Source organism: Salvelinus fontinalis, chromosome 2 (assembly GCF_029448725.1).
Source record: "Salvelinus fontinalis isolate EN_2023a chromosome 2, ASM2944872v1, whole genome shotgun sequence".
NCBI lineage: Eukaryota > Metazoa > Chordata > Actinopteri > Salmoniformes > Salmonidae > Salvelinus > Salvelinus fontinalis.
Genome location: NC_074666.1, coordinates 29,179,178 through 29,206,757, shown reverse-complemented (window position 1 = coordinate 29,206,757; position 27,580 = coordinate 29,179,178). Strand labels below are relative to the sequence as shown.

At 40.5% G+C, this 27,580-nt stretch overlaps 1 protein-coding gene across 4 annotated transcripts; it reads left to right on the top strand.

The window, feature by feature from the left end:
• The first annotated feature begins 63 nt into the window (after positions 1 to 63).
• On the top strand, positions 64 to 27,580 carry LOC129815853 (GRB2-associated-binding protein 3-like). Of its 4 annotated transcripts, none has more exons than XM_055870021.1 (10): positions 64 to 417; positions 9,750 to 10,059; positions 15,047 to 15,248; positions 16,508 to 17,025; positions 18,937 to 18,992; positions 19,203 to 19,452; positions 19,818 to 19,908; positions 20,024 to 20,081; positions 20,468 to 20,587; positions 23,209 to 23,398. In XM_055870021.1, the coding sequence occupies exons 1-10, from the start codon at positions 346 to 348 to the stop codon at positions 23,221 to 23,223; spliced, it is 1,692 nt and encodes a 563-aa protein (XP_055725996.1). In that variant the 5' UTR covers positions 64 to 345; the 3' UTR covers positions 23,224 to 23,398. The 4 variants fall into 4 exon arrangements, with proteins under 4 accessions (XP_055725996.1, XP_055726001.1, XP_055725991.1 ...); XM_055870016.1 differs by lacking the exon at positions 23,209 to 23,398 and adding an exon at positions 25,523 to 27,580 and having other exon boundaries at positions 67 to 417; XM_055870024.1 differs by lacking the exons at positions 64 to 417; positions 23,209 to 23,398 and adding exons at positions 1,270 to 1,458; positions 25,523 to 27,580.

Genomic DNA, 27,580 nt, shown 5'->3' with positions numbered 1-27,580 from the left:
TCTCTCTCTCTCTCTCTCTCTCTCTCTCTCTCTCTCTCTCTCTCTCTCTCTCTCTCTCTCTCTCTCTCTCTCTCTCTCTCTCTCTCTCTCTCTCTCTCTCTCTCTCTCTCTCTCTCTCTCTCTCTCTCTGCCTTTCTCTCTCTCTCTGCCTTTCTCTCTCTCTCCCTCTCCCCTTGTCTGTCAGTGTGATCAATGGCTTGACTTCCTCTTTTTGGTATGGCTGTAGGCTGTATACAAGAACGCAGGATTCGCGTGGTGCTGCTCTCAGTTTCACAGCAGCAGCAGCCAGCAGTGCTTGAAGACAATTATATCTAGAAAACACGCCGGATTCCCTCTGCAGTCAAGATGAGTGCAGGGGATGTGGTCTGCACCGGCTGGCTCATCAAATCTCCCCCTGAGAAGAAACTAAAGAGATATGTGAGTAGAGGATCAGGCTGTGCAGGTGGCTGGATCTGTGCTATTGTGATACATTTTACCCAAGCAGTAGTAGTACTAGTTCCTGCTGCAGAGTGTGTGTGTGTGTGTTTGTGTGTGTGTGTGGGATTCTCAGCCATCAACACAACTGTACTGCAATGCCGTTAGTACACAAGATACTGTTGGTTTATTTTCCCAAATGAAGCTTGCAGAGGCATGTAGAATCATGACCATTACATGCCTTTTTGTAAACAGTGTTTTCATGCAACCTCACCTGTGTCTTCCTCCTCATTTCTATAGTAGTGGCCATTAATGACATACTGTATGACATGCTGGTCATGCTGATGTGCATCATCAATGCACTGTGAAAATAAAATGTTGATGCCCTTCAGCAAATGCAAATTAATTTTAAACATACAAACGGCTTGTAAACCATTATGTTTACCATTTTGACCTTTGTTAAGAATTTCATAATTGGGGGTTGCCTCTTATTAATAATTCAAGTGCAGTATACTCTAATGCTAACATGTCTGGATGAGCGTGTTTGACCAGAAGTGAAATGGGACAAGTGCCTTGCATGGAAATCTGCAGTGTTTCTGTAGGGGTCATGTGAGAGTGTTGTTGTGTAGGGAGGAAAGGGGGAGGCTACTCATTCTGGGATGTGTGTTGAGACGGTTGGTCTCCCATTCTGTGAAAATTGGGGATGTAATGCAAAACATGGGAAGTACTGTCACTGCCAAGCAATACAAAATGACCCGACAGGCAGAAATGACCGGGCTTTATGATGGCTGTTTGCACTTCCTCTCTCCAGAGGAGAGAGGAGGAGGGTTTTCTGAAAACTAGCACAGAGAAAGGGGGGCAGTGGTAATTCACTGGAGGGAGAGCCACTTAAGAGACACTATTTGGTGGGAAATAGTTCAAGGGCTTTGTGGAGGACACAGACAAACAGGAAGGACATGGTTTTCCATTGCAAGAACCAGACTAGCCATACGCAATAGCAATGTGTGTGGGCATGCGTTGGACATCACTCCTTACCAGGGTTGGGTAGGTTACTTTCTAAATGTAATCCGTTACAGTTACCAGTTACCTATCCAAAATCAGTAATGTAACTTTTGGATTACCCAAACTCAGCAACGTAATCTGATTACATTCAGTTACTTTTAGATTAGTTTCCCCTTAAGAGGCATTAGAAGAATACAAAAATGTATGTTACCAATTGAACCACATATATTGCAGGATAAATCTATGTTAAAGTTTACATAGCTGTCCATATGTGGATGTTACATTTTACTTTATGGGTTGGTTATGTAGGCTTCTTCTAACCCATCGCTTTCTACTACATATAATAATACAATTAAATTATATCTTTACATTTAAAAACTAAAGTCTATCAGAATTCCAGTCGTTCCAATAAATGTTATACCCCTTGATTTCAAAAAAAGTACTTGGAAATATGGAAGAATAGATTAGCCAAATTGTTTTACCTGAGCATAACCCCAAAACTAAAGACTTATTAGCCAGCCCTACTCTGTTGTTTATGATTTTGTTGTCATGGAAAACTTATTGGGCTCATTGATTCGAGTTGAAACCCTAACCCTAACTGCTGACCTCATGGAATGGCATGCTTTGAGTACTACTGTGCTATTTGCATGTTAAAAATGAATGCCATATGCTGCATTTGCTATAGGCCTATTGTTTACCATTTTGTTGGTGACACTTTGATATCTTGATAACAGATAATATGCATCTGTTTAAAGGACAAATTCACAGATGAAACAATGACAAAATGGCCGCACACCTTTGTTTTGGTAAAAAGCTGAGGGATGGGGCTGGAGAAATGTAACCACTCTCAGATTGATAGACAGAGCTATGGATGCAAGGATTCATGATATCAAAATGATTGTTTTAACCCTGTTATGAGGCTAAGCAGTGTTTGTTTACATTTGCAATGTTTCCAAACATTGGAGAAAAACAAACTTATATTTTGGGTTATCATGGAGCGTGACAGTTGAACTAAGCTCATGAGGCATTTATAAGTAAAATTCTTCAAGAATCAATGGATACATACACTGCTGTTCAAAAGTTTGGGGTCACTTAGAAATGCCCTTGTTTTTGAAAGAAAAGCACACTTTTTGTCCATTAAAATAACATCAAATTGATCAGAAATACAGGGTAGACATTGTTAATGTTGTAAATGACTATTGTAGCTGGAAACAGTTGGTTTTTAATGGAATATCTACATAGGCGTACAGAGGCACATTATCAGCAACCATCACTCCTGTGTTCCAATAGCAAGATGTGTTAGCTAATCCAAGTTTATAATTTTAAAAGGCTAATTGATCGTTAAAAAAAACTTTTGCAATTATGTTAGCACAGTTGAAAACTGTTGTCCTGATTAAAGAAGCAATAAAACTAGCCTTCTTTAGACTAGTTGAGTATCTGGACCATTCAATGTTGATTAGAATGTAATTGAGATAACACAGAAACATCCTTTCTGAATTTAAAAGTAATCCTTGAAGTAATCATCTAGTTTTTCAAAAGTATCTGTAATCCCATGACAATATTTTTGCTGGTAACGGAACGGAATACAGTTACAGCATTTTTTGTAATCCTTTCCATGTAATCCGTTACTCCCCAACCCTGCTCCTTACACACACAAAGTGAAGGCCCAGAGCAGCTAGCTCTTAGAAACACTGATGATCAGACTCAGACAATCAGAGTTTACAGTTGAAGTCGGAAGTTTACATACACGTTAGCCAAATACATTTAAACTCAGTTTTTCACAATTCCTGACATTTAATCCTAGTAAAAATGTTCTGTCTTAGGTCAGTTAGGATCACCACTTTATTTTAAGAATGTGAAATGTCAGAATAATAGTAGAGAGAATGATTTATTTCAGCTTTTCTTTCTTTCATCACATTCCCAGTGGGTCAGACGTTTACATACACTCAATTAGTATTTGGTAGCAGTGCCTTTAAATTGTTTAACTTGGGTCAAACGTTTCAGGTAGCCTTCCACAAGCTTCCCACAAAAGTTGGGTGAATTTTGGCCCATTCCTCCTGACAGAGCTGGTGTAACTGAATCAGATTTGTAGGCCTCCTTGCTCGCACACGCTTTTTCAGTTCTGCCCACAAATTTTCTATAGGATTGAGGTCAGGGCTTTGTGGTGGCCACTCCAATACCTTGACTTTGTTGTTCTTAAGCCATTTTGCCACAACTTTGGAAGTATGCTTGGGGTCATCGTCCATTTGGAAGACCCATTTACGACCAAGCTTTAACTTCCTGACTGATGTCTTGATATGTTGCTTCAATATATCCACATAATTTTCCTTCCTCATGATGCCATCTATTTTGTGAAGTGCACCAGTGCCTCCTGCAGCAAAGCACCCCCACAACATGATGCTGTCAACCCCGTGCTTCACGGTTGGGATGGTGTTCTTTGGCTTGCAAGTCCCCCCCCTTTTTCCTCCAAACATAACGATGGTCATTATGGCCAAACAGTTTCATCAGACCAGAGGACATTTCTCCAAAAAGTACGATCTTCGTCCCCATGTCCAGTTGCAAACCGTAGTCTGGCTTTTTTATGGCGGTTTTGGAGCAGTGGCTTCTTCCTTGCTGAGCGGCCTTTCACGTTATGTCGATGTAGGACTCGTTTTACTGTGGATATAGATACTTTTGTACCTGTTTCCTCCAGCATCTTCACTTGGTAATTTGTTGTTGTTCTGGGATTGATTTGCACTTTTCGCATCAAAATATGTTAATCTCTTCGAGACAACGCATCTCCTTCTTGAGCGGTATGACGGCTGCGTTGTTCTATGGTGTTTATACTTGCGTACTATTGTTTGTATAAATGAACGTGGTACCTTCAGGCATTTGGAAATTGCTCCCAAGGATGAACCAGACATGTGGAGATCTACAATTTTTTCTTCTGAGGTCTTGGCTGATTTATTTCATTTTCCCCATGATGTCAAGCGCTGAATTTGAAGGTAGGCCTTGAAATACATCCACAGGTACACCTCCAATTGACTCAAATTATATCAATTAGCCTATCAGAAGCTTCTAAAGCCATGACATAATTTTCTGGAATTTTCCAAGCTGTTTAAAGGAACAGTCAACTCCGTGTATGTAAACTTCTGACCCATTGGAATTGTGATACAGTGAATTATAAGTGAAATAATCTGTCTGTAAACAATTGTTGGAAAAATGACTTGTGTCATGCACAAAGTAGATGTCCTAACCGACTTGCCAAAACTATAGTTTGTTAATAACTTCTTATGGCTGAAGGGGCAGTATTGAGTAGCTTGGATGAAAGGTGCACAGAGGTGCCCAGAGTAAACGGTCTGCTCCTCAGTCAGAGTTGCTAATATATGCATATTATTATTAGTATTGGATAGAAAACACTCTGAAGTTTCTTGTTTGTATTATGTCTGTGAGTATAACAGAACTCATATGGCAGGCAAAAACCTGAGAAGAAGTCCAACCAGGAAGTGAGAAATCTGAGGTTGGTCGATTTTCAACTCATCGCCTATTGAAAACACTGTAGGGTATGGATCTGTTTGCACTTCCTACGGCTTCCACTAGATGTCAACAGTCTGTAGAACGTTGAATGAAGCTTCTACTGTGATGTTGAGCCGGATGGGAGCTGTTTGAGTCAGTGGTCTGGCAGAGAGCCAGGTCCTGGTCACGCACATTCCACATGACATCGACTTGCGTTCCATTACTTCTATAGACACAAAGGAATTCTCCGGTTGGAACGTTATTGAATATTTATGATAACAACATCCTATAGATTGATTCTATACTTAGTTTGACAAGTTTATTCGACCTGTAATATAACTTTTTGAAGTTTTCGTCCGACGTTCGCCTGGACCTGCGCGAGCGTTTGGATATGTGCACTAAACGCGCTAACAAAAGTAGCTACTTGGACATAAATTATGGACATTACTGAACAAAACAAACATTTCTTGTGGAAGTGGGAGTCCTGGGAGTGCATTCCGACGAAGATCAGCAAAGGTAAGTGAAGATTTTTAATGCTTTTTTAAAGTTTTGTTGACTGCACAATTTGGCGGGTAACTGTATGGCTTACTTTTGTGGCTGAACGCTGTTCTCAGATGATTGAATATTGTGCTTTTGCCGAAAATAATTTAGAAATCTGACACAGCGGTTGCATTAAGAACAAGTGTATCTTTAATTCTATGTAAAACATGTATCTTTCATCAAAGTTTATGATGAGTATTTATGTTATTTGACGTGGCTCTCTGCAATTTCTCTGGATATTTTGGAGGCATTTCTGAATATGGCGCCAATGTAAACTGAGGTTTTTGGATATAAATATGAACTTAATCGAACAAAACATATATGTATTGTGTAACATGAAGTCCTATGAGTGTCATCTGATGAAGATCATCAAAGGTTAGTGATTAATTTGATCTCTATTTCTGCTTTTTGTGACTCCTGTCTTTGGCTGGAAAAATAGCTGTGTTTTTCTGTGATTTTTCAGTGACCTAACATAATCGTTTGTGGTGCTTTCGCTGTAAAGCCTATTTGAAATCGGACACTTTGGTGGGATTAACAACAAGATTGCCTTTAAAATGGTATAAGATACATGTATGTTTGAGGAATTTTAATTATGAGATTTCTGTTGTTTGAATTTGGCGCACTGCACTTTCACTGGCTGTTGTCATATCATCCCATTAACGGGATTGCAGCCATAAGAAGTTTTAACAAGACATTTGTGGAGTGGTTGAAAAACAAGTTTTAATGACTCCAACCTAAGTGTATGTAAACTTCCGACTTCAACTGTAAGTCACAAGACAGTTTAAATTCTCCAACACAGGGAGGTCACAGCTACCATTGCTAGTGGCCCATGCTGTTTTAAAAAAGGGTTAAAAAAATGTTAAGTAGCTGTAAGGTAAAATAGTAATGTGTTGACATTTTCAATATAACATTATAATAGTGTTATAAAGAATATCATTGGGAAACAAAAATATTGTGATTTAGAAAATTGAAACATCATTCTCAATAGAGTAGGCATAGTTTATTTTCTAGCATAGTTGAACTCACGCTCAATAAGACTGTTATCACGCACAACAAGGAAGTGTTTTCATACATGATTCTATAGAGCTTTCTAGAGCGTGAGTGTATTTCCTGTTAGCGGGTTGATTATTCTCACATTATGTATTTTAAATGTGCTTTGACTTACTGAAAATGTACCACTGACGAGGGACATGAGCTTCCCTGCTCTCTGTCTCTCTGCTCTATACTAGCACTGTGTGATGCAAATTAGGATTTACAACTCGTCCACTGTTTATAGTGGATTTGAATATGAGTGTGGGCACACCAAGCCAGAGTTTTGGTTTCAAACAAACGAACAAACAGTCTGAGTATTTTCATAACTCTCTAGAAAGATCATCACAAAGTGACACAATGTACTCCCAAATTGGTGGCTGGTGGATTATAGCACACACTTACTTTGTCAACTGAGATAGGAAAAACAGTGTAACACAGACAACTACAAAAAAGTGTTGTTGCCAGTATGGCTAATACCTCTGACTCTTCAAAACAAATCACATGTCTTCTTTATGATAGGTTGTTTCACAAAATGTACTCTCAAAGCTCAAAAACAGCTGATTTCATTTCAAGTCATGTAGTGTTCCATGCCAACAGACTTCTGACTAATTGAATAATGCATGAATCACCTGAATGCTGCATTTATGAGGCAACTGTATAAAAATATACAACTCCTGCTAAAAAGCTGGAATTGGAAATGGCTTTAAATAATACATGGGTGAAGTTTGAAACAGACATAGTATGGAGGTCAGTCATGAATACTTGACTATTAGAATTTAGATGAACCTATGACTTACAGCCCATGTGAGTGACCATGGGGTCATCACGATCAAGACCAAAACGTTAACAATACTTCAGTTAGGCCTACTTACTCAGTATCAAAATTAAGAGAGCCAGCAAAGCATCAAATTACAAAGCATTAAAGAAAACAAAACTGCCCATATACCAATCAGTAACCACACTGGCATTAAAAACGAATCTCAGCAGAAAAAGAGGTTGCCTTTTTAATCTTTCCCAATAAGTTAGTGACCCACTGCAGTACAAATAGCTTTTTGTTCGTGTCAGACATTCTCTTTTACATAGAATTAACTTCCTCTTCTTGTTGTCAGTTCCAGTACCAAAAGCAAGAAAAAGGGTGTTGTCTATAGTTAATTTAAGGTTTTGTAGCTAAACTTCCCAGTGAACATGTTTAGAAGAGCAGTGATACATTTTCCGTTTAATTGTATGTGAAAAACTGATTGACACAGGTCACAACGCTGGAGACTACATGAGGATATAAGACATTGATTTGTACAAATCATCTTTAGTCACAGTCAGGGGACATAAAAATATTAAAAGCAATTCTGTATTGAGCTACAGTACCATGTTCAGATTGTTCACTGACGGTTCTGTTGATAACCTATAAAATAGACATAGATATACTGACATTCTATTGCTGAGGCCTTGGTTGAAACTAAATTCACATCAAAATGCATCAAACATCATAACCAACCAAATACCTCTAAGGTTACTAACCAACTAAGGCAACTAGTCTACATACAGTATACAAGCAGAATAATTGTAATACACTGAACAAAAATATAAACACAACATGTAAACTGTTTCATGAGCTGAAATTAAAGATCCCAGAAATGTTCCATATGCACAAAAAGCTTATTTCTCTTAATTGTGCACAAATTTGTTTACATCCCTGTTAGTAAACATTTCTCCTTTGCCAAGATAATCTCTCCACCTGAAAGATGTGGCATATCAAGAAGCTGATTAAACAGCATGATCATTACACAGGTGCACCTTGTGGTGGGGACAACAAAAGGCCACTCTAAAATGTGCAGTTTTGTCACAAACACAGTGCCACAGATGTGTGCAATTGGCATGCTGACTGCAGGAATGTCCACCGGAGATGTTGCCAGAGAATGTTAATTTCACTGCCTCCAACCTCGTTTTTAGGAGAATATGGCAGTAAGTCCAAACGGCCACACAACCACAGAACATATGTAACCACGCTAGCCCAGGACCTCCAGATCCGATTTCTTCACCTGCGGGATTGTCTGAGACCAGCCACCCGGACAGCTGATGAAATTGTGGGTTTGCACAACCAAAGTATTTCTGCACAAATTTTCAGAAACCATCTCAGGGAAGCTCATCTGCGTGCTCGTCGTCCTCACCAGGGTCTTGACCTGACTGCAGTTTGGCGTCGTAACCAACTTCAGTGGGCAAATGCTAAATCTTCGATGACCACTTAAACGCTGGAGAAGTGTGCTCTACAAGGATGAATCCTGGCTTCAACTGTACCGGGCAGATGGCAGACAGAGTGTAAGGCGTTGTGTGGGAGAGCGGTTTGCTGATGTCAACGTTGTGAACAGAGTGCCCGATGGTGGCAGTGGGGTTATGTTATGGGCAGACATAAACTACAGACAATGAACACAATTGCATTTTAATTGCATGTCCCAGTTCTTCCATGGCCTGCATACTCACTAGATATGTCACCCATTGAGCATGTTTGGGATGCTCTGCATTGACGTGTACGACCTAGTGTTCCAGTTCCTGCCAATATCCAGCAACTTCGCACAGCCATTGAAGAGAAGTGGGACAACATTCCACAGGCCACAATCAACAGCCTGATCAACTTTAAGCTAAGGAGATGTGTCACGCTGCATGAGGCAAATGGTGTTCACACCAGATACTGACTGGTTTTCTGATCCACGCCACTACCTTTTTTAAAGGTTTCTGTGACCAACAGATACATATCTGTACTCCCAGTCATGTGAAAACCATAGATTTTGCCCTAATGATTTTTTTCAAATGACTGATTTCCTTATATGAACTGTAATTTAGTAAAATCTTTGAAATTGGTGCATGTTGCATTTATATTTTTATTCCGTGTATATATATTTTTAAAAACTGGGTGGTTCGAGGCCTGAGTGATGATTGGCTGACAGCCGATGTATATCAGACATTATAAACTGGGTGGTTTGAGCCCTAAATGCTGATTGGCTGACAGCCGTGGTATGCCAAGGGTATGCCATTTATTTTTACTGCTCTAATTACGTTGGTAACCAGTTTTTAATAGCAATAAGGCACCTCGGGGGTTTGTGATATATGGCCAATACACCATGGCTAAGGGCTTCGCGTTGTGTTGTGCATAAGAACAGCCCTTAGCCGTGGTATATTGGCCATATTCCACACCACCCCAGGCCTTATTGCTTAAGTCTAATAGTACACGCAACAGTACAGTATGTTGATCTGTCTGGCTCCCTGTCTCCTAGGCATGGAGGAAACGATGGTTTGTTCTTCGAAGAGGACGTATGAGTGGGAATCCAGATGTGTTGGAGTACTACCGAAACACGACCTCAAAGAAGCCCATCCGCACCATCGACCTGAGAGAGTGTGAGGTTCAGATGCAGACGGAGCAACGCCTGGTCAAGAGGGAGTTCCAGAACCAGCACCTCTTCGTTATCAAGACGTCGTCTCGCATTTTCTACCTGGTGGCCAAGACTGAGGAGGAGATGAACAGTTGGGTCAGCCAGATCAGGGAAATCTGTCACTTTGGACCTCTGAGTCTGGATGATGGGACAGGTAAGGACCTGGCACAGAGACACAGTTCAAAATGGTCACAGTTTAAACGTCTTGGGTATTAGAAATGCGCATTACAAATTAAATGAATTAGACTGCTCTAATTACGTTGATGACCAGTTTAGGGGCTCCCGAGTGGTGCAGCGGTCTAAGGCACTGCATCTCAGTGCTAGAGGCGTCACTACAGACACACTGGCTCGAATCCAGGCTGTATCACAACCGGCCATGATTGGGAGTCCCATAGGGCGGTGCACAATTTGCCCAGCATCGTCCAGATTTGGCCGGTGTAGGCCATCATTGTAAATGTTATTAACTGACTTGCCTAGTTAAATAAAGGTTCAATTAAAAATATATATTTTTATTATAATTAGTTACAAAATCACATTCATATGTTCAATTTCTACAAAGAATATAGAGAAACACTGTTTGGTATTCAACTCTTGTTTGAGGCTTTTGTCCTGTGACCTACAGTAAGAATGTGTGTGCATGTGTTCATGTGTGGGTAGAGTAGCCATGTTTAGGGAAGGTTGTCTATATTCAAGACTGAGATAAATCAAATCCAATTTTATTGGCCACATATACATGGTTAGCAGATGTCATTGCGAGTGTAGCGAAATGCTTGTGCTTCTAGTTCCGACAGTGCAGTAATATCTAACATGTAATCTAACAATTCGACAACAACTATCTAATACACACAAATCTAAGTAAAGGAATGGAATAAGAATATATACATATAAATATATGGATGAGCAATGACAGAGCGGCATAAGCAAGATGCAATAGATGGTATAAAATACAGTATATACATATGAGATAACAAACCATTTAGGTGTCTGATGATTTCTCTGTTTTATGAGCATCTTAAAAATGTCTTGAGGATATGACTGGTACATCAATGACCGTCTCAGAGAAGCCCGGCGGAGATTCCTGCAAAAATATTATTTGAAGATGTGAATATTCATTTGTCATGTGTAGTTTTGCATTGCATTTAAAGGAGACATTTGAATTAAATGTGTTTATTCTCATTAATGCTCCAAGCCAAGTATGACACTTTGCCTCTTCTTGGCTGTTAAAGTCCCTGGGCTCAAGAAATGTACTGATGTCCCTCAATGTCACGCCCTGGCCTTTGTTATCTTTGTTTTCTGTAATAGTTTGGTTAGGTCAGGGTGTGACAGGGGGGATGTTTGTGTGTTTATGTCTCGTCTTGGGTGGTTGTATGGTATAGGGGGTTTAGGTAGAGTAGATGGGTTTGTGTTTGAGTGTAGGTGTCTAGGTATGTCTATGGTTGCCTGAATGGTTCTCAATCAGAGACAGCTGTCATTCATTGTCTCTGATTGGGAGCCATATTTAAGGCAGCCATAGGCAGTAGGCTTTTGTGGGTAATTGTCTATGTTCTATGTTGCATGTGTGCACTTAGTTCGTTTTAGTTTCACGTTTGTTTTTGTTCGTTAAAAGAAGATGTCTTTTTTCCACGCTGCGCCTTGGTCCACTCATTCGTCTCATAACGATCGTGACACTCAATGACATATTGTAGTATATTAACTATTTTAAGAGTATTAGGTTGAGGTTAGAAATCTTTTTCGCAAAAGGGCCCTGACGTACATGTACAATCAGAAAAGTGCATACTAAAATGATAGACACACACACGTATGCAGACACACACACACAAGCACACATGTAGGCATGCACACACGCACGCATGCATACCCTTACTTCAATGTTATAGCAATAATCTAATCAGAACCATTTTGCAGAGAGCTTCTGATTACAAACAGTAAATCACTGGACAGTGCTGAAGTAAAATGTGATTTATTGGACCCAATTCAGTTATAAGCTATCTTTCTCTGTGAAACTCATAGTGCCATAGATATTACAACTCTCCACAGGCATGCAAGTTCAGCTAGGGTGATGCTTGAACAGTTAGACACCAAGCTCTCTTGTCTTCATGTCTTATTAACTCCAAACCAGGGGGAGAGCTGTGGATAAGAGCTGTCAGTTGGAACATTTAGTTAAACATTGTTCTGTGTGGAGCAGATAGAGCCGACTACATGATCTCCAGACAAAGAGAAGAGATTATAGCCCAGAGGAACAGTGGCAAACCCCAGGTTTACACATTACTGGGAATGATAACACAATGTCAGACATTCAGTCAATGAAATCCTGAACTAGTTTACTATTCAGTACACACACAAAAATCTTTCCAACACACACTGTCGTAAATCCATTGTGTCAAAAATGTCATTATTTTCTGCAGTTTCATGTGCTGAATAAATAACTTTAGGCTCTGCCATGATGTTACAATATGCCTCTTATAGATACATAACTATAAGGTACTTACAACATTTAAAATCATTTTCAAATAGTAGTTACAGTGTATCTAATTGTCTCCAGAAATATGAATACACAAAGCGTTGATAGACCAAGCTATTATACTCTACCACATGGTGATACTCACACTCATACTTTGGTCTTTAGAACTATACTGAACAAAAATATAAACGCAACATTAAATAATTTCAAAGATTTTACTGAGTTACAGTTACAGTTACACTTCATATGAGGAAATGAGGCCCTAATCTATGGATTTCACGACTGGGAATACAGATATGTATCTGTTGGTCACAGATACCTTTAAAAAAAGTTGGATCAGAAAACCTGTCAGTATCTGGTGTGACCACCATTTGCCTCATGCAGCGCGACACATCTCCTTCGCATAGAGGCTGTTGATTGTGGTCTATGGCATGTTGTGCCACTCCTTTTCAATGGCTGTGCGAAGTTGCTGGATATTGGCAGGAACTGGAACACGTTGTTGTACACGTCGATCCAGAGCATCTCAAACATGCTCAATGGGTGACATGTCTGGTGAGTATGCAGGCCATGGAATAACTGGGACATATCCATCTTCCAGAAATTTTGTACAGATCCTTGCGACATGGGGCCATGCATTGTCATCCTGAAACATGAAGTGATGGCGGCGGATGAATGACACAACAATGGGCCTTAGGATCTCATCACGGTATCTCTGTGCATTCAAATTGCCATCAATAAAATGCAATTGTGTCCATTGTCGGTAGTTTATGCCTGCTCATACCAAAACCCCACTGCCACCATGGGGCACTCTGTTCACAACGTTGACATCAGCAAACCGCTCACCCACACAACGCCATACACGTGGTCTGTGGTTGTGAGGCCGGTTGGACATACTGCCAAATTCTGTAAAACAACGTTGGAGACGACTTATGGTAGAGAAATGAACATTCAATTCTCTGACAACAGCTCTGGTGGACATTCCTGCAGTCAGCATGTCCATTGCACACTCCCTTAACCGACGTTGGAGACGGCTTATGGTAGAGAAGTTAACATTCAATTCTCTGGCAACAGCTCTGGTGGACATTCCTGCAGTTAGCATGTCCATTGCACGCTCCCTCAAAACTTGGGACATCTGTGGCATTGTGTTGTGTGACAAAACTGCACATTTTAGAGTGGCCTTTTATTGTCCCCAGCACAATGTGCACCTGTGTTATGATCATGATGTTAAATCAGCTTCTTGAATGCTACATCTGTCAGGTGGATGGATTATCTTTGCAAAGGAGAAATGCACACTAACAGATATGTAAAAAATGTGTGCACAGCATTTTAGAGAAATAAGCTTTTTGTGCGTATGGAACATTTCTGGGATATTATATTTCAGCTCATGAAACATGGGACCAACACTTTACATGTTGTATTTATATTTTTTGTTCAGTTTATAATGACCTCAGTTACTGAAAGCCCAGCAGAGATGATTGCCAGTAATGAAGTAATGACAATCTATTAGTTAAGCAATGTGTGAATGATGAGAACATTGATGTTTCCTCGTATATAGATCTCAGGCTCCTGTCTACATGTTCTCACCACTCAACTAAAATCATTTTAACAGAAAATTAATAGTTATAGCTATGTTCTACTAGTCAGCACCTCGCCTAAAATATTTTCAATAGAAAATTCAAACACATAACTATGCATGCACAGCACACAGTCACTAACTACCGTATGTACAGTATATGGTTTGGAAAAGTAAAGAAATACTACATTTTTCAATAATTACACTGCCTGGTCTTTTTTTCTCATTCTTATGTTTTATGATGCTGGTCCAATAATGGTTATTCTACATGTCACATATCTACACAAAATAGAATGAGTATACAAAACATTAAGAACACCTGCACTTTCCATGTCATAGACTGACCAGGTGAATCCAGGTGACATGTATGGTCCCTTATTGATGTCACTTGTTAAATCCACTTTAATCAGTGTAGATGAAGGGGAGGAGACAGGTTAAAGAATGATCTTAAAACTTTGAGACACTTGAGACATGGATTGTTTATGTTTGTCATTCAGAGGGTGAATGGGCGCTCAACAGATTCCCCTGTGTATCAAGAATGGTCCACCACCCAAAGGACATCCATCCAACTTGACACAACTGTGGGAAACATTGGAGTCAACATGGGCCAGCATCCCTGTGGAACGCTTTCAACACCTTGTAGAGTCCATGCTCTGGCTGTTCTGAGGGCAAAAGGGGGTGGTGGGTGGGGGGGTGTTCCTAATGTTTGGTATGCTCAGTGTATAACATGTTTATACCTACACATGTGTTGTGGTTATACTGTACCATAGTGGACTTTTTATTAGAAAAGGGGTTACTCAGTCTGAATAGTTACATGGTGGGGGATTCGTTTACAGTAAGAGGGACATGGACAAGCGCAAAAGCATTAAAAGCACTACAAATTCATTGCACTGCCACCTGCTGGAGAGTACTGACAACTACGTTTCAGAGATCACATTTATCAAGAGAGATCAGGATTCCTGTCTGACTCTGCCCCAATGTCTGTGTAACATTATCCTGAGCCAGCCCAGAACTAATGTAGAAACTATGGATTTCTTCTCTCTATTCTCTCTAATCCCCCTGTTCGTTTTCTCTCCCTCGCTCTCTCCCCATCTCTCTGTCTTTCAGAATCAGAGGAAGTTTTCTCTCACACCCCAACCCCCCAGCAGGTTTCACCAGCTCTCTCCCGAAGTATGTCATTAATTTCCAACCATGACTTTATGGCCAATGGCAACAGCAGAGTGGAGATGCCGAGCCAGATGGAACCCAACTATCCACTGGACTACCTCTTCCTCTCACAGTGTGAGACAGGGAGGTTCAGCATCTCTAGGTAAATAGCCTATCAAACATCAAGCTGGACACCATATCAACACCACACGTTGTTTAACACTCTACTGCACACATTTATTTCTTTCATTTAAAAAAAAGTGCAGTATGCAGAAATCGCTCCGACATTTCCTGGTTGCAAAAATTCGAACAGTTATCCTAATTTCAGTTTATGTGACAAAACAAGCAAGTATAGTTTAAAGAATCATTGTACCATCCAAACCGCTGTTAAATATATGTTCAATAACCAAAATGTTGTCTTTTCAGCTATTTGAAGCTGGTGTACAAAACCGAAAGTAAAAGACGCAAAAACGAAACTTAAGAAAATGAAGCATAGAAATAGTGCACATAGAACATATCTACCACTTCTTAGACTTGCTTTCAATGAGAATGACAGATCTATAACTCACATTTCTATGTGAATTTGGTCACGTCACCCATAAAGTTACATATTGCATCCCCCCAAAAAATATCCATTCTATTCTTGGAAGATTTAGGCTTTCTGATAATGTATCAATAATTTCAACAACAAAAAAAATACTTTTACCCCCATCACACAGATTAGAATGTTTTGCCTCAGGGCAACTCTGTGCCATAGGGGTACTAAAACACCAAGGAAAATCTGATATTTTCAGAACATTTATTAAGTGAAATTTAGTAGAAACGAGACTATTTTCATAAGAAAATACAAATTGGGCATATAGTATTTCACTGCCTCTCAAACCTGATTCCGGGGTTCATTCTTCCTCACTGTCCTCAAGATCCTGACTGCTCAATTAGGCTAATTTTGCCCGTAGAATTTCCCTGTGTCAATTGCCTGTGAATGTCAGTGGATATGTTGGCAAAAACATTGACCAAAGCCATCATTTCAATCAAACCACATGTCTTTCACTGAGTATGATATTGCCCTGAAAAGTAGCATAACTGCTCAATGTTGCCCTGAGGCAACAAAAAGAAAACTAAATTTAAAAAATATATTTATAAAAACAAAATATGTTAAAAACCTAATAAATATGCTTCTTTATAGATTTGTCAAGTTATCTCTATTTAAACATGCAAAAGTCTGAAATGTTTCTTAACCTTCGCTCACACCATGCTCTCACGTTGCTCTGCTTCCTGAAGACGATCCCTCCCCCAATTGATACATCATACCAACTTCTGCACCTCATTGGATTGTTTACAGACGTCATCACATATTTTGATGTTTAGGTTAAATGATGATAAACGATAAACACTGTATTTTTCTTTTTCTTTCTTTTATAGATGCGACAGCTTTTCAAATTCGGAGAGATCTCTGGAACAAAATTCATCAGACGCTACTACTGAAGATGTCTTCTCTTCACCCCTCGGCACTGATCCTTCTCCGTCTCCCTTTCCCCATACTGGACCATTTCCGTCCCCCTTCCCTCACACTGGACCATCTCCGTCCCCCTTCCCTCACACTGGACCATCTCCATCTCCCTTCCCCCACATTAGGATGCATGACCCCCCTTTCAGCGCACCATGTGGCCCCACGTCAACCTCATCCTCTCCTCGAACACTCCATCGTACACCGAATGTCTTCCAGTTTGACAAGCCATACTCTTCTGCCATATTGGAGGCAACTAGTGATGGACTAACTCCCCCTCCTCTACCCCCCAAGCCTGTTCACCTCTCAGAGCACCTCAGAGATGACGGCTCCCACGGGCCTCTGGCAGGAATTAGGCAGCAGCTCACAGACAAACCTGCACTCATCCCCCGGAGGATCTCTCTGTCAGGCCTGCCAGACCACTTCAGAAGAGGTACAGTATATAACCAGCAGAGTCCTTCAGTCTAGGCCAGGGTTCCCCAACTGTGATTATATTTTGCCCCCCAAGATTTCTGCATTTTTTATTTATTTTTTATTGTTGGATTTAAGACTCCAAAAACACCAGGAAATCAGCTCCAAGTGATTTTAAATGTGGAAATCTGATCCAAAGTATTCCTAAACAAAATAGAGCTATGTATGTGATTGTATTGAAATGTAAGCAAGGTTTGAAATGATTATGTTTTTGTCAAATATTATATCTGTTTCTAGCTTCTTGCGGTCAATTTGCAGTCTCCAAATGTATAATTACACTAAAAGTATGAGAACACTGGCTCGTCGAACATCTCATTCCAAAATCATGGGCATTAATATGGAGTTCGTCCCCACTTTGTTGCTATAACAGTCTCCATTCTTCTGAGAAGAGAAGGCTTTCCATCCAGGCTGTATCACAACCGGCCCTGATTGGGAGTCCCATAGGGCGGCGCACAATTGGCCCAGCGTCGTCCAGGTTTGGCCAGTGTAGGCCGTCATTGTAAATAAGAATTTGTTCTTAACTGACTTGCCTAGTTAAACAAAGGTTATATAAAAAAGAAAAAATATGTCGGAACATTGCTGCGGGGACTTGCTTCCTTTCAGCCACAAAAGCATAATTGTGGTCGGGCAATGATGTTGGGCGATTAGGCCTGGCTCGCAGTTCCAATTCAATTCCGAAGGGGCTCGATGGGGTTGAGGTCCGGGATTTGTGCAGGCCAGTCAAGTTCTTCCACACCGATCTCAACAAACCCTTTCTGTATGGCCCTCGCTTTGTGCACGGGGGCATTGTCATGCTGAAACAGGAAAGGGCCTTCCCCAAACTGTTGCCACAAAGTTGGAAGCACAGAATCGTCTAGAATGTCATTGTATGCTGCAGCGATAAAATTTCCATTCACTGGAACTAATGGACCAAACCATGAAAAACAGCCCCAGACCATTATTCCCCCTCCACCAAACTTTACAGTTGGCACTATGCATTGAGGCAGGTAGCGTTCTCCTGGCATCTGCCAACCCCAGATTAGTCCGTCAGACTGCCAGATGATGAAGCGTGATTCATCACTCCAGAGAACGCATTTCCACTGCTCCAGAGTGCAATGGCGGCACGCTTTACACCACTCCAGCCGACGCTTGGCATTGCGCATGGTGATCTTAGGCTTGCTCGGCCATGGAAACCCATTTCATGACGTTTCCGACAAACAGTTATTGTGCTGACGTTGCTTCCAGAGGCAGATTGGAACTCGGTAGTGAGTTTTGCCACCGAGGACAGACGATTTTTACTCGCTGCACACTTTAACACTCAGCGGTCCCGTTCTGTGAGATTGTGTGACGTACCACTTTGCGGCTGAGCCGTTGTTGCTCCTAGAAGTTTCCACTTCACAATAACAGCACTTACAGTTGACCGGGGCAGCTCTAGCAGAGCAGAAATGTGACAAACTGACTTGTTGGATAGGTGGCATCCTATAACGGTGCCACGTAGAAAGTCACTGAGCTCTTCAGTACGGGCCATTCTACTACCAATGTTCGTCTATGGAAATTGCATGGATGTTTGCTCGATTTTATACACATGTCAGGAACGCTGTGACTGAAATAGCTGAATCCACTCATTCCACTCATACTGTTTCGGCCCTACGACCATTCACTCAAGAAAAAAATCGGCCCTCAGCTGAATGTAGTTGATGATTTCTGGTCTAGGCACTTTATACCTGCTGCCACATACTGTATGCTCATCAATGTGGTGCATGTAATCAATATAATCAGCACGTGTATTTATTCTGACCTAATATGTTTCCAACCACATAGTATGCCTGGTGTCATTGTTTCTGTTATATAACATGATAACCACCTTCATTAGTGATATTTCTGTCTTATCTAGGAGACATTGAGGGGAGTGCATTGAGGAGCAGGAACAAAAGGCTTAGTCTCAATTTGGTGAGAAAACATGTACTTACAACGGATGAGAACTAAATGTTTTGCACATCATTTTGTCGGATAGTTCACAGCAGGGAATAATTCTTAACTGTCATTGTTTCCTTTTTGAATCTCAAACAACAATATAAGATTTGCAAGTGACTTATTACATCATTCTAGGCCATGCTGTAGTACAAATCCCTAAGTTGGTCTGGTCTTGTTGTCTTGTAGCCACATTTCATTGCCACTCAAAGTCCTAACTGCCATGAGGACTCTTACGTGTCCATGGCCTCTCCGCGTGTCTTTGTTGGTGAAGATGTATCGGACGGCTACGTCCCTATGAGCCCCACTACAATCAGCTTCCTCAAGGCTAATGGCAAAACAGAGGCCACTCTCGCTCCCACCCCCCTTCCCATTGCAGATCTACCTGGGGATCTAGAACCACCTCCAATCAACAGGGATCTCAAACCACGCAGGAGAGGTAATGAACAAAAAGGAAGTAAAAAAACATGTATAAAAGGGCTTCATAATGTATTTAATCCTCATTCCAGCAGTGGGTACTAAGTAGAGGAAGCATACAAAAATGCTTTCATAAGCATGTATTTTGCTGAAAAGCAAAATGAAAAAGGTTTTCACATTCTATTGAATCTTGTGACTCCCTGTGATAGTCTCTCCTTTCAGGACAATATTTCCTGAGTCAACATTTGCAGCATGGCTCTATTTGAAATATTGCTGTTTCAACACAAATGTCCTTTGTTGGGGGAAAGTACAGCTGATCATTATTGTCCGATAGAGAATTTGAGGGTTGCTTGCCTCACCTCACCATATTGTTTCTCTGGTTTGCAGCACGGCCTCCACCACTGGACCTGAGGGGTCTGTCCACTATCAGAGAATGTCTGACTCATATGCCTTTGATTAGAACCATGACAGAGCCAGGGTGAGTCCGAAATTTTACTCTATTCATCCTGAACTCTCAGCTCTCTTTCTGTCCAAATTCTAAAATGAAAAAAAAGCTGGATTTATTTGTTTGTGTTTGTTTGTGTTGTTCCCAGAAATTCACTGCAGGGAAAACTGGGAATTAAAGGAGACCAAGAAGCCAGCATTCCAGTAGTAAAGTTACCTTCTATATTGACATTATAAATAGTTATACATACACTTCTGTTTCCGCAATCATCAGCGAGAAGAAAAGTACCCAAGTCAGTTCATAGATAGACTACTTCCCTCCCCTACCATGAATAATTCAGCTGTTGTGTCTAAACTCTGAGTTCCAAACTGCCTAAAGCAGGGGAATAAAGCTTTGAGCATCATGAATATTTATTCATGTTTGGGGTAGCAAGAAAAGCTTAAAATATTACAATTGATATTCACCTGAAACTAGCAATACAAAGGGGAAAATGTTCAGTATTAGTGAACCGTATGACATAACATATTCCGAGATCAAAATATGGATGAATGTGAGGTGAGACTCATTGTAACTGAGATTCCTTTAATTTCAGGAGTCAAGGCAACAGTTCTTCTCTACAAACGAGGGAGCCTCCCAGCCGTGGCTTAGGAGATCAAACCTTGACTACCTTTCACTGGATTTCAATTCCGCATCCCCCTCTCCTGTGCAAAAGGTAAGCTTGATTGAATAGACAGAGGTCAAATGGTAGGAATGGGTTTGTTTCCAAAGCAAGACATTGATTTGATTTGACAATTTTTACACCAGGCAACAGATACATATACAGTTGAAGTCGGAAGTTTACATACACTTAGGTTGGAGTCATTAAAACTAGTTTTTCAACCACTCCACAAATGTCTTGTTAAACTATAGTTTTGGCAAGTTGGTTAGGACATCTACTTTGTGCATGACACAAGTCATTTTTCCAACAATTGTTTACAGACAGATTATTTCACTTATAATTCACTGTATCACAATTCCAGTGGGTCAGAAGTTTACATACACTAAGATGACTGTGCCTTTAAACAGCTTGGAAAATTCCAGAAAATTATGTCATGGCTTTAAAAGCTTCTGATAGGCTAATTGACATAATTTGAGTCAATTGGAGGTGTACCTGTGGATGTATTTCAAGGCCTACCTTCAAACTCAGTGACTATTTCCTTGCCATCATGGGAAAATCAAAGGAAATCAGCCAAGACCTCAGAAAACAAAAATGGCAGACCTCCACAAGTCTGGTTCATCCTTGGGAGCAATTTCCAAATGCCTGAAGGTACCACATTCATCTGTACAAACAATAGTACGCAAGTATAAACACCATGGGACCACGCAGCCGTCATACCGCTCAGAAAGGAGACGCGTTCTATCTCTTAGAGATGAACGTACTTTGGTGAGAAAAGTGCGAATACATCCCAGAACAACAGCAAAGGACCATGTGAAGATGCTGGAGGAAACAGGTACAAAAGTATCCATATCCACAGTAAAACGAGTCCTATATCGACATAATCTGAAAGGCCTCTCAGCAAGGAAGAAGCCACTGCTCCAAAACCGCCATAAAAAAGCCAGACAACGGTTTGCAACTGCACATGGGGACAAAGATTGTACTTTTTGGAGAAATGTCCTCTGGTCTGATGAAATTGTTTGGCCATAATGACCATCGTTATGTTTGGAGGAAAAAGGGGGACGCTTGCAAGCCGAAGAACACCCTCCCAGCCGTGAAGCACGGGGGTGGCAGCAGCAGCAGGTTGTGGGGGTGCTTTTCTGCAGGAGGCACTGGTGCACTTCACAAAATAGATGACAAATGCAAATGGGTCTTCCAAATGGACAATGACCCCAAGCATACTTCCAAAATTGTGGCAAAATGGCTTCAGGACAACAAAGTCAAGGTATTGGAGTGGCCATCACAAAGCCCTGACCTCAATCCTACAGAAAATTTGTGGGCAGAACTGAAAAAGCATGTGCGAGCAAGGAGGCCTACAAATCTGACTCCGTTACACCAGCTCTGTCAGGAGGAATGGGCCAAAATTCACCCAACTTATTGTGGGAAGCTTGTGGAAGGCTACCTGAAACGTTTGACCCAAGTTAAACAATTTAAAGGCACTGCTACCAAATACTAATTGAGTGTATGTAAACTTCTGACCCACTGGGAATGTGATGAAAGAAAGAAAAGCCTAAATAAATCATTCTCTCTACTATTATTCTGACATTTCACTTTCTTAAAATAAAGTGGTGATCCGAACTGACCTAAAACAGGGAATTTTTACTTTGATTAAATGTCAGGAATTGTGATAAACTGAGTTTAAATGTATTTGGCTAACGTGTATGTAAACTTCTGACTTTAACTGTACCAAAATTGCCTAGGATAATATACACAAAAAGTCAAAAGACTTGTTTCCATTGTGGTCCTCTCATTATGGTCCTCTCATTGAATCAATTCAACCATTTAACAGTGTTAAAAGTGCCTGTCTTTTACTTTGAACTGCCACTTGGACTGGCAGTTTTAAAGGACCTCAAATTACCGTCATCATCCACTGCAATTCCCTATGTTCATTCTATTGTGTGTGGGCATATCAAGAACTTATTCATCTATAGTAATATCACTTTGTTTCTGCATGCTTAATTGATACACATGACAGTTAACAGATTGGTGTCATACATTTTCATTATTGGCACTATGCTCACTCTTATCGTTTAATCTGCAATTGAATGTTCAATGCGCCTGTATCGAGGAAACAGGTATTTTTTGGTAACTACATGATTCCATATGTGTTATTTCATAGTTTTGATGTCTTCAGTATTATTCTACAATGTAGAAAATAGTAAAAATAAAGAAAAACCGTTGAACGAATAGGTGTGTCCAAACTTTTGACTGGTACTGTATATATGGAGTCGCTAAAAGTGTTAAACAAATCAAAATATATTTCATATTCTTCAAAGTAGCCACCCTTTGCCTTGATGACAGCTTTGCACACTCTTGGCATTCTCTCACCCAGCTTCACCTGGAATGCTTTTCCAACAGTCTTGAAGGAGTTCCCAAATATGCTGAGCACTTGTTGGCTGCTTTTCCTTCACTCTACGGTCCAACTCATCCCAAACCATCTCAATTGGGTTGAGGTTGTGTCACGCCCTAATCTGTTTCACCTGTTCCTGTGATTGTCTCCACCCTCTCCAGGTGTCGCTTATTTTCCCCAGTGTATTTATCCCTGTGTTTCCTGTCTCTCTGTGCCAGTTCGTCTTGTATGTTTAGTCAAGTCAACCAGCGTGGTTTTCCCGTACTCCTTTTCTATTCTCTTTTTATAGTCCTCCCGGTTCTGACCCCTGCCTGACTCTGGACTACTTTCCTGCCTGCCTGATCATCCTGCCTGCCTTGACCTTGAATCTGCTTGCCCTTCGGTACCTATTGAACTCTGATCTCGTTTTGACCTTTTTGCCTGTCCACGACCATTCTCTTGCCTACCCCTTTGGATTGATAAACATTGTAAGACTGCAACCATCTGCGTCCTGTGTCTGCATCTGGGTCTCGCCTTGTGCCTTGATAGGTTGGGTGATTGTGGAGGCCAGGTCATCTGATGCAGCACTCCATCACTCTCCGTCTTGGTCAAATACCCTTACACAGCCTGAAGGTGTGTTGGGTCATTGTCCTGTTGAAAAACAAATGATCGCCCCAGTAAGCGCAAACCAGATAGGATGGTGTATCACTACAGAATACTGTGGTAGTTAACCTGGCTAGTTAAGTGTTTCTTGAATTCTAAATAAATCACTGACAGTGTCACCTGCAAAGCACCATCCCACCTCTTCCTCCATGCTTCACGGTGGGAACGACACATGTGGAAATAATCCGTTCAACTACTCTGCGTCTCAAAGACACAGCAGTTGGAACAAAAAATCTCACATTTGGACTCATCAGACCAAAGGACAGATTTCCACTGGTCTAATGTCCATTGCTCGTGTTTCTTGGCCCAAACAAGTCTCTTATTATTATTGGTGTCCCTTAGTAGTGGTTTCTTTGCAACAATTCGACCATGAAGGCCTGATTCGTGCAGTCTCCTCTGAACAGTTGATGTTGATGTGTCCGTTACTTGAACTCTGTGAAGAATTTATTTGGGTTGCAATCTGAGGAGCAGTTAATTCCAATGAACTTATCCTCTGCAGCAGAGGACCTGTGGCGGTCCTCATGAGAGGCAGTTCATCATAGCGTTTGATAGTTTTTGCGACTGCACTTGAAGAAACTTTCAAAGTTCTTGAAATTTTCCGGATTGACTGACCTTCATGTCTGAAAGTAATGATGGACTGTCTTTTCTCTTTGCTTATTTGAGCTGTTCTTGACATATGGACTTGGTCTTTTACCAAATATGTCTATCTTCTGTATATCACCCCTACCTTGTCACAACACAATTGATTGGCTTAAACTCATTAAGAAGAAAGAAATTCAGCAAATTAACTTTTAACAAGGCACACCTGTTAATTGAAATGCATTCCAGGTGACCTACCTCATGAAGTTGGTTGAGAAAATACAAAGCTGTCATCAAGGCAAAGGGTGGCTACATTGAAGTATCGCAAATAAATGTTGATTTGTGTAACACTTTTTTTGGTTACTACATGATTCCATATGTGTTATTTCATAGCTTTGATGTTTTCACTATTATTCTACAATATAGTAAAAAAAAAAAAAAAACTTGAATGAGTAGGTGTGTCCAAACTTTTGACTGGTAATGTAGAAAGCATAGGGCGGCAGGTAACCTAACGGTTAGAGCTTTGAGCCTTGAGCCAGTAACTGAAAGATCACTAGTTCGAATCCCGATCGAGCAAGGTGAAAAATCGGCCGATGTGCCTTTGAACAAGGCACTCAACCCTAATTAATCCAGGGTCATCGTTGATAATAGCTGGTTGTGACCCCACTCTCTGGGAGTGTGGGATATGCAAAAAACGTATTTCCAATTCACACATGAATATTAATACACATGTGTAATAGGACAGATAAGTAGAAAGTATTGTGTTCTGTATGTGACATTTTCTTTAAGTGCCACTTTTGCATTGACTCATATGTTAGAAATCAAGCCAAATTATTGGTCTGTTTCACCATCTGAGCAGGGGTGCAGAATAGGTTTTCATTTCAATAGTACTTGAAACCATGCGTACTAGTCATACCTTAAAACAGTGAACAACATACATATACTGCATGTATCATCTTATTTGTTTGGTTTTATTGGTCCAACTTCCATCTGTTTTCAATAGCCCAGAAGTAAACAATACAGTACATTGTGGAATTGGCTCAAATAGCACTTGCAAGGTGTAGTTGTGCCTATTTCCATGGTAATGAATCTGTGACTCATTGTTTTGTTGATTCACAGCAAAAAGACATAGTGAAAGGAATACTAATGGCTGGAATACAGGCTGGACCATAGAGAGGGCATATGACACGAACTATAAGACTGCATTATAGCCATTGAATAACTGACATAACAGCATCAATTTAAAATTGTTTTTCACGTTATGGAAAGGTGGGAAGTGTCATTTATGTAAGACTGGTAGTTCTATTCTGGATACAGGTTTGGATTTAATAATGTCCTTACCTTAGTTTACTGTACACCAAATCTGCTGTGATGTCTTCCAGAAGCCCTTACTTACTGATGAACACAGGGTGGACTATGTGCAGGTGGATGAGAAAAAGACTCAGGCCCTGCAGAACACTAAGATGGAATGGAAGGATGTCCGGCAGTCTAAAGTGTAAATCAGACGGAGAAAAAGTAAGATTGGATAAAACACAAATACTTTCCATTTCACAAAACAAGTGGAGCAAATGCAACATCACATTAAATATATGTCATAACAGATGGTAGCTTATCTCAAAGAGAGCAGTTCTTCTTTCATGTACAAAATAAAAGCACTTTGAAATTGATCAGATATAAACATCTATGAGAGAAGAAAGTAGACGGTGTTGTCAAAAAAGGTTTAAATTACTGGTTTGTAGTTTGGGGCATCAACATTCACTGTAAAAATATCACATCAAAGTTACACTGTGAATGTCACCTTACCATGCACTGTGTCACAATGCTGTTTTGTATCAAATGTTATGCAATGAAAAGGACATTGCTCATTATTTTGCTGAAACAGATTGTATGGATTCTTAATACACAGGAATTCAGGGATTATGTTTTTATATGAACAATGGTCTGAGTTTGAGATCATCTTAAACCAAATGAACACGTGTCTAAGTGTTAGCCATGGAATCCTAAAGACAAACATGCATTAATGCTTCTGCCCAGCATATTTCATTTGTTGTTGTTTTTTAAGTTCTGATGCCTTCGATTGGCAGCCAGCAGGAATAGAGCCATGCAATCTGTAGTCATGCACATAGGGAGTGAATGGAGTAGTATCTATCATTCAGAGAACTCATACAGTATCAACAGGATGAAAATCTCAGACTTGATACTGTGTAGGACTAACAGTACTGTGTTGCTACTGTTTAGCAGAAGGTGAATTTATGCATGCGTCTAACACACAACATTTGTCCCGACCTTGTCCACATTCTTATTGTGCCCACATTTTCAGACAGGTGTAGATGATTGAAAGACGCATTGTGATCTGATCTTCTTGACCACTTCTGGAGATAGTCAAGGACCCACTGTGTCTGGATATCTTACAAGTGCAGACGGATCTGGACAGTGAAATCATCATTATCCAATCTTCTAAAACCATTGACTTATGGAATACATTCTTTAAATGTATTTTACCTAGTAAGTTAACTGAGAACACATTCTCATTTACAGTAACAATAGTTACAGGGGAGAAGAATGAGACAATTGGAAGCTTGGGATCATTGGGTGGCCATGATGGTATGATTTCCAGATTGGGAATTCAGCCAGGAAACCAGGGTTAACACCCCTACTCTTACAATAAGTCCACAGGATCTTTATTGAGCAGAGTCTCAGGACACATTTTTAACATCCCATCCAAAAGACAGCACTCTACACAGGGCAAAGTCCCCAATCACTGCCCTGGGATATATTTTTTAGACCAGAGGAAATTGTGCCTCCTACTGGCCCTCCAACACCATATGGTTTCCCATCCAGGGACCAACCCTGCTTAGCTTCAGAGGCAAGCCAGCAGTGGGATGCAGGGTGGTATGCTGCCGGGATCAATATTTCTTCAAATAAATCATATTGTGAAAGAATGGCTGTCAAATAATTTGCATACAGGGAGGGACCAGGAAATCTGGTCACAATGGGTATGAGACACATTTTAATACCCTGTGTAGACATATTTCAGAAAATGTGGGCACAATAAGAACGTGGACAAGATCAGGACAAAGGACGTATGTTAGCGCCAGGTATAAACAAAGCTAGATGGTACCGATGACTCAAACCACAATATCCACACCATCTTGATAGGTCAATCTACAGCAGAAAGCACAAATCACTCAGTGTGCCTATCCTAAACCTGGTGAGGGTGAATAACTACCTTACAATGAACGTTCGGCACACAAATGTTGGGAAAGCTGTCTTAACTAGATCTTTCTACAGATGGAATTGAACCCATTATTTTAGCATAAGCGGTACCAGCTTCAGGTTGAGTTTTGTTTTAATGTATGCTTTAACGTGTCCGTGTAATGTATGCAAAGATGCACATCTAAGAATGTTTTCATGCTTTAATAAATCACTTTTACCTGAAA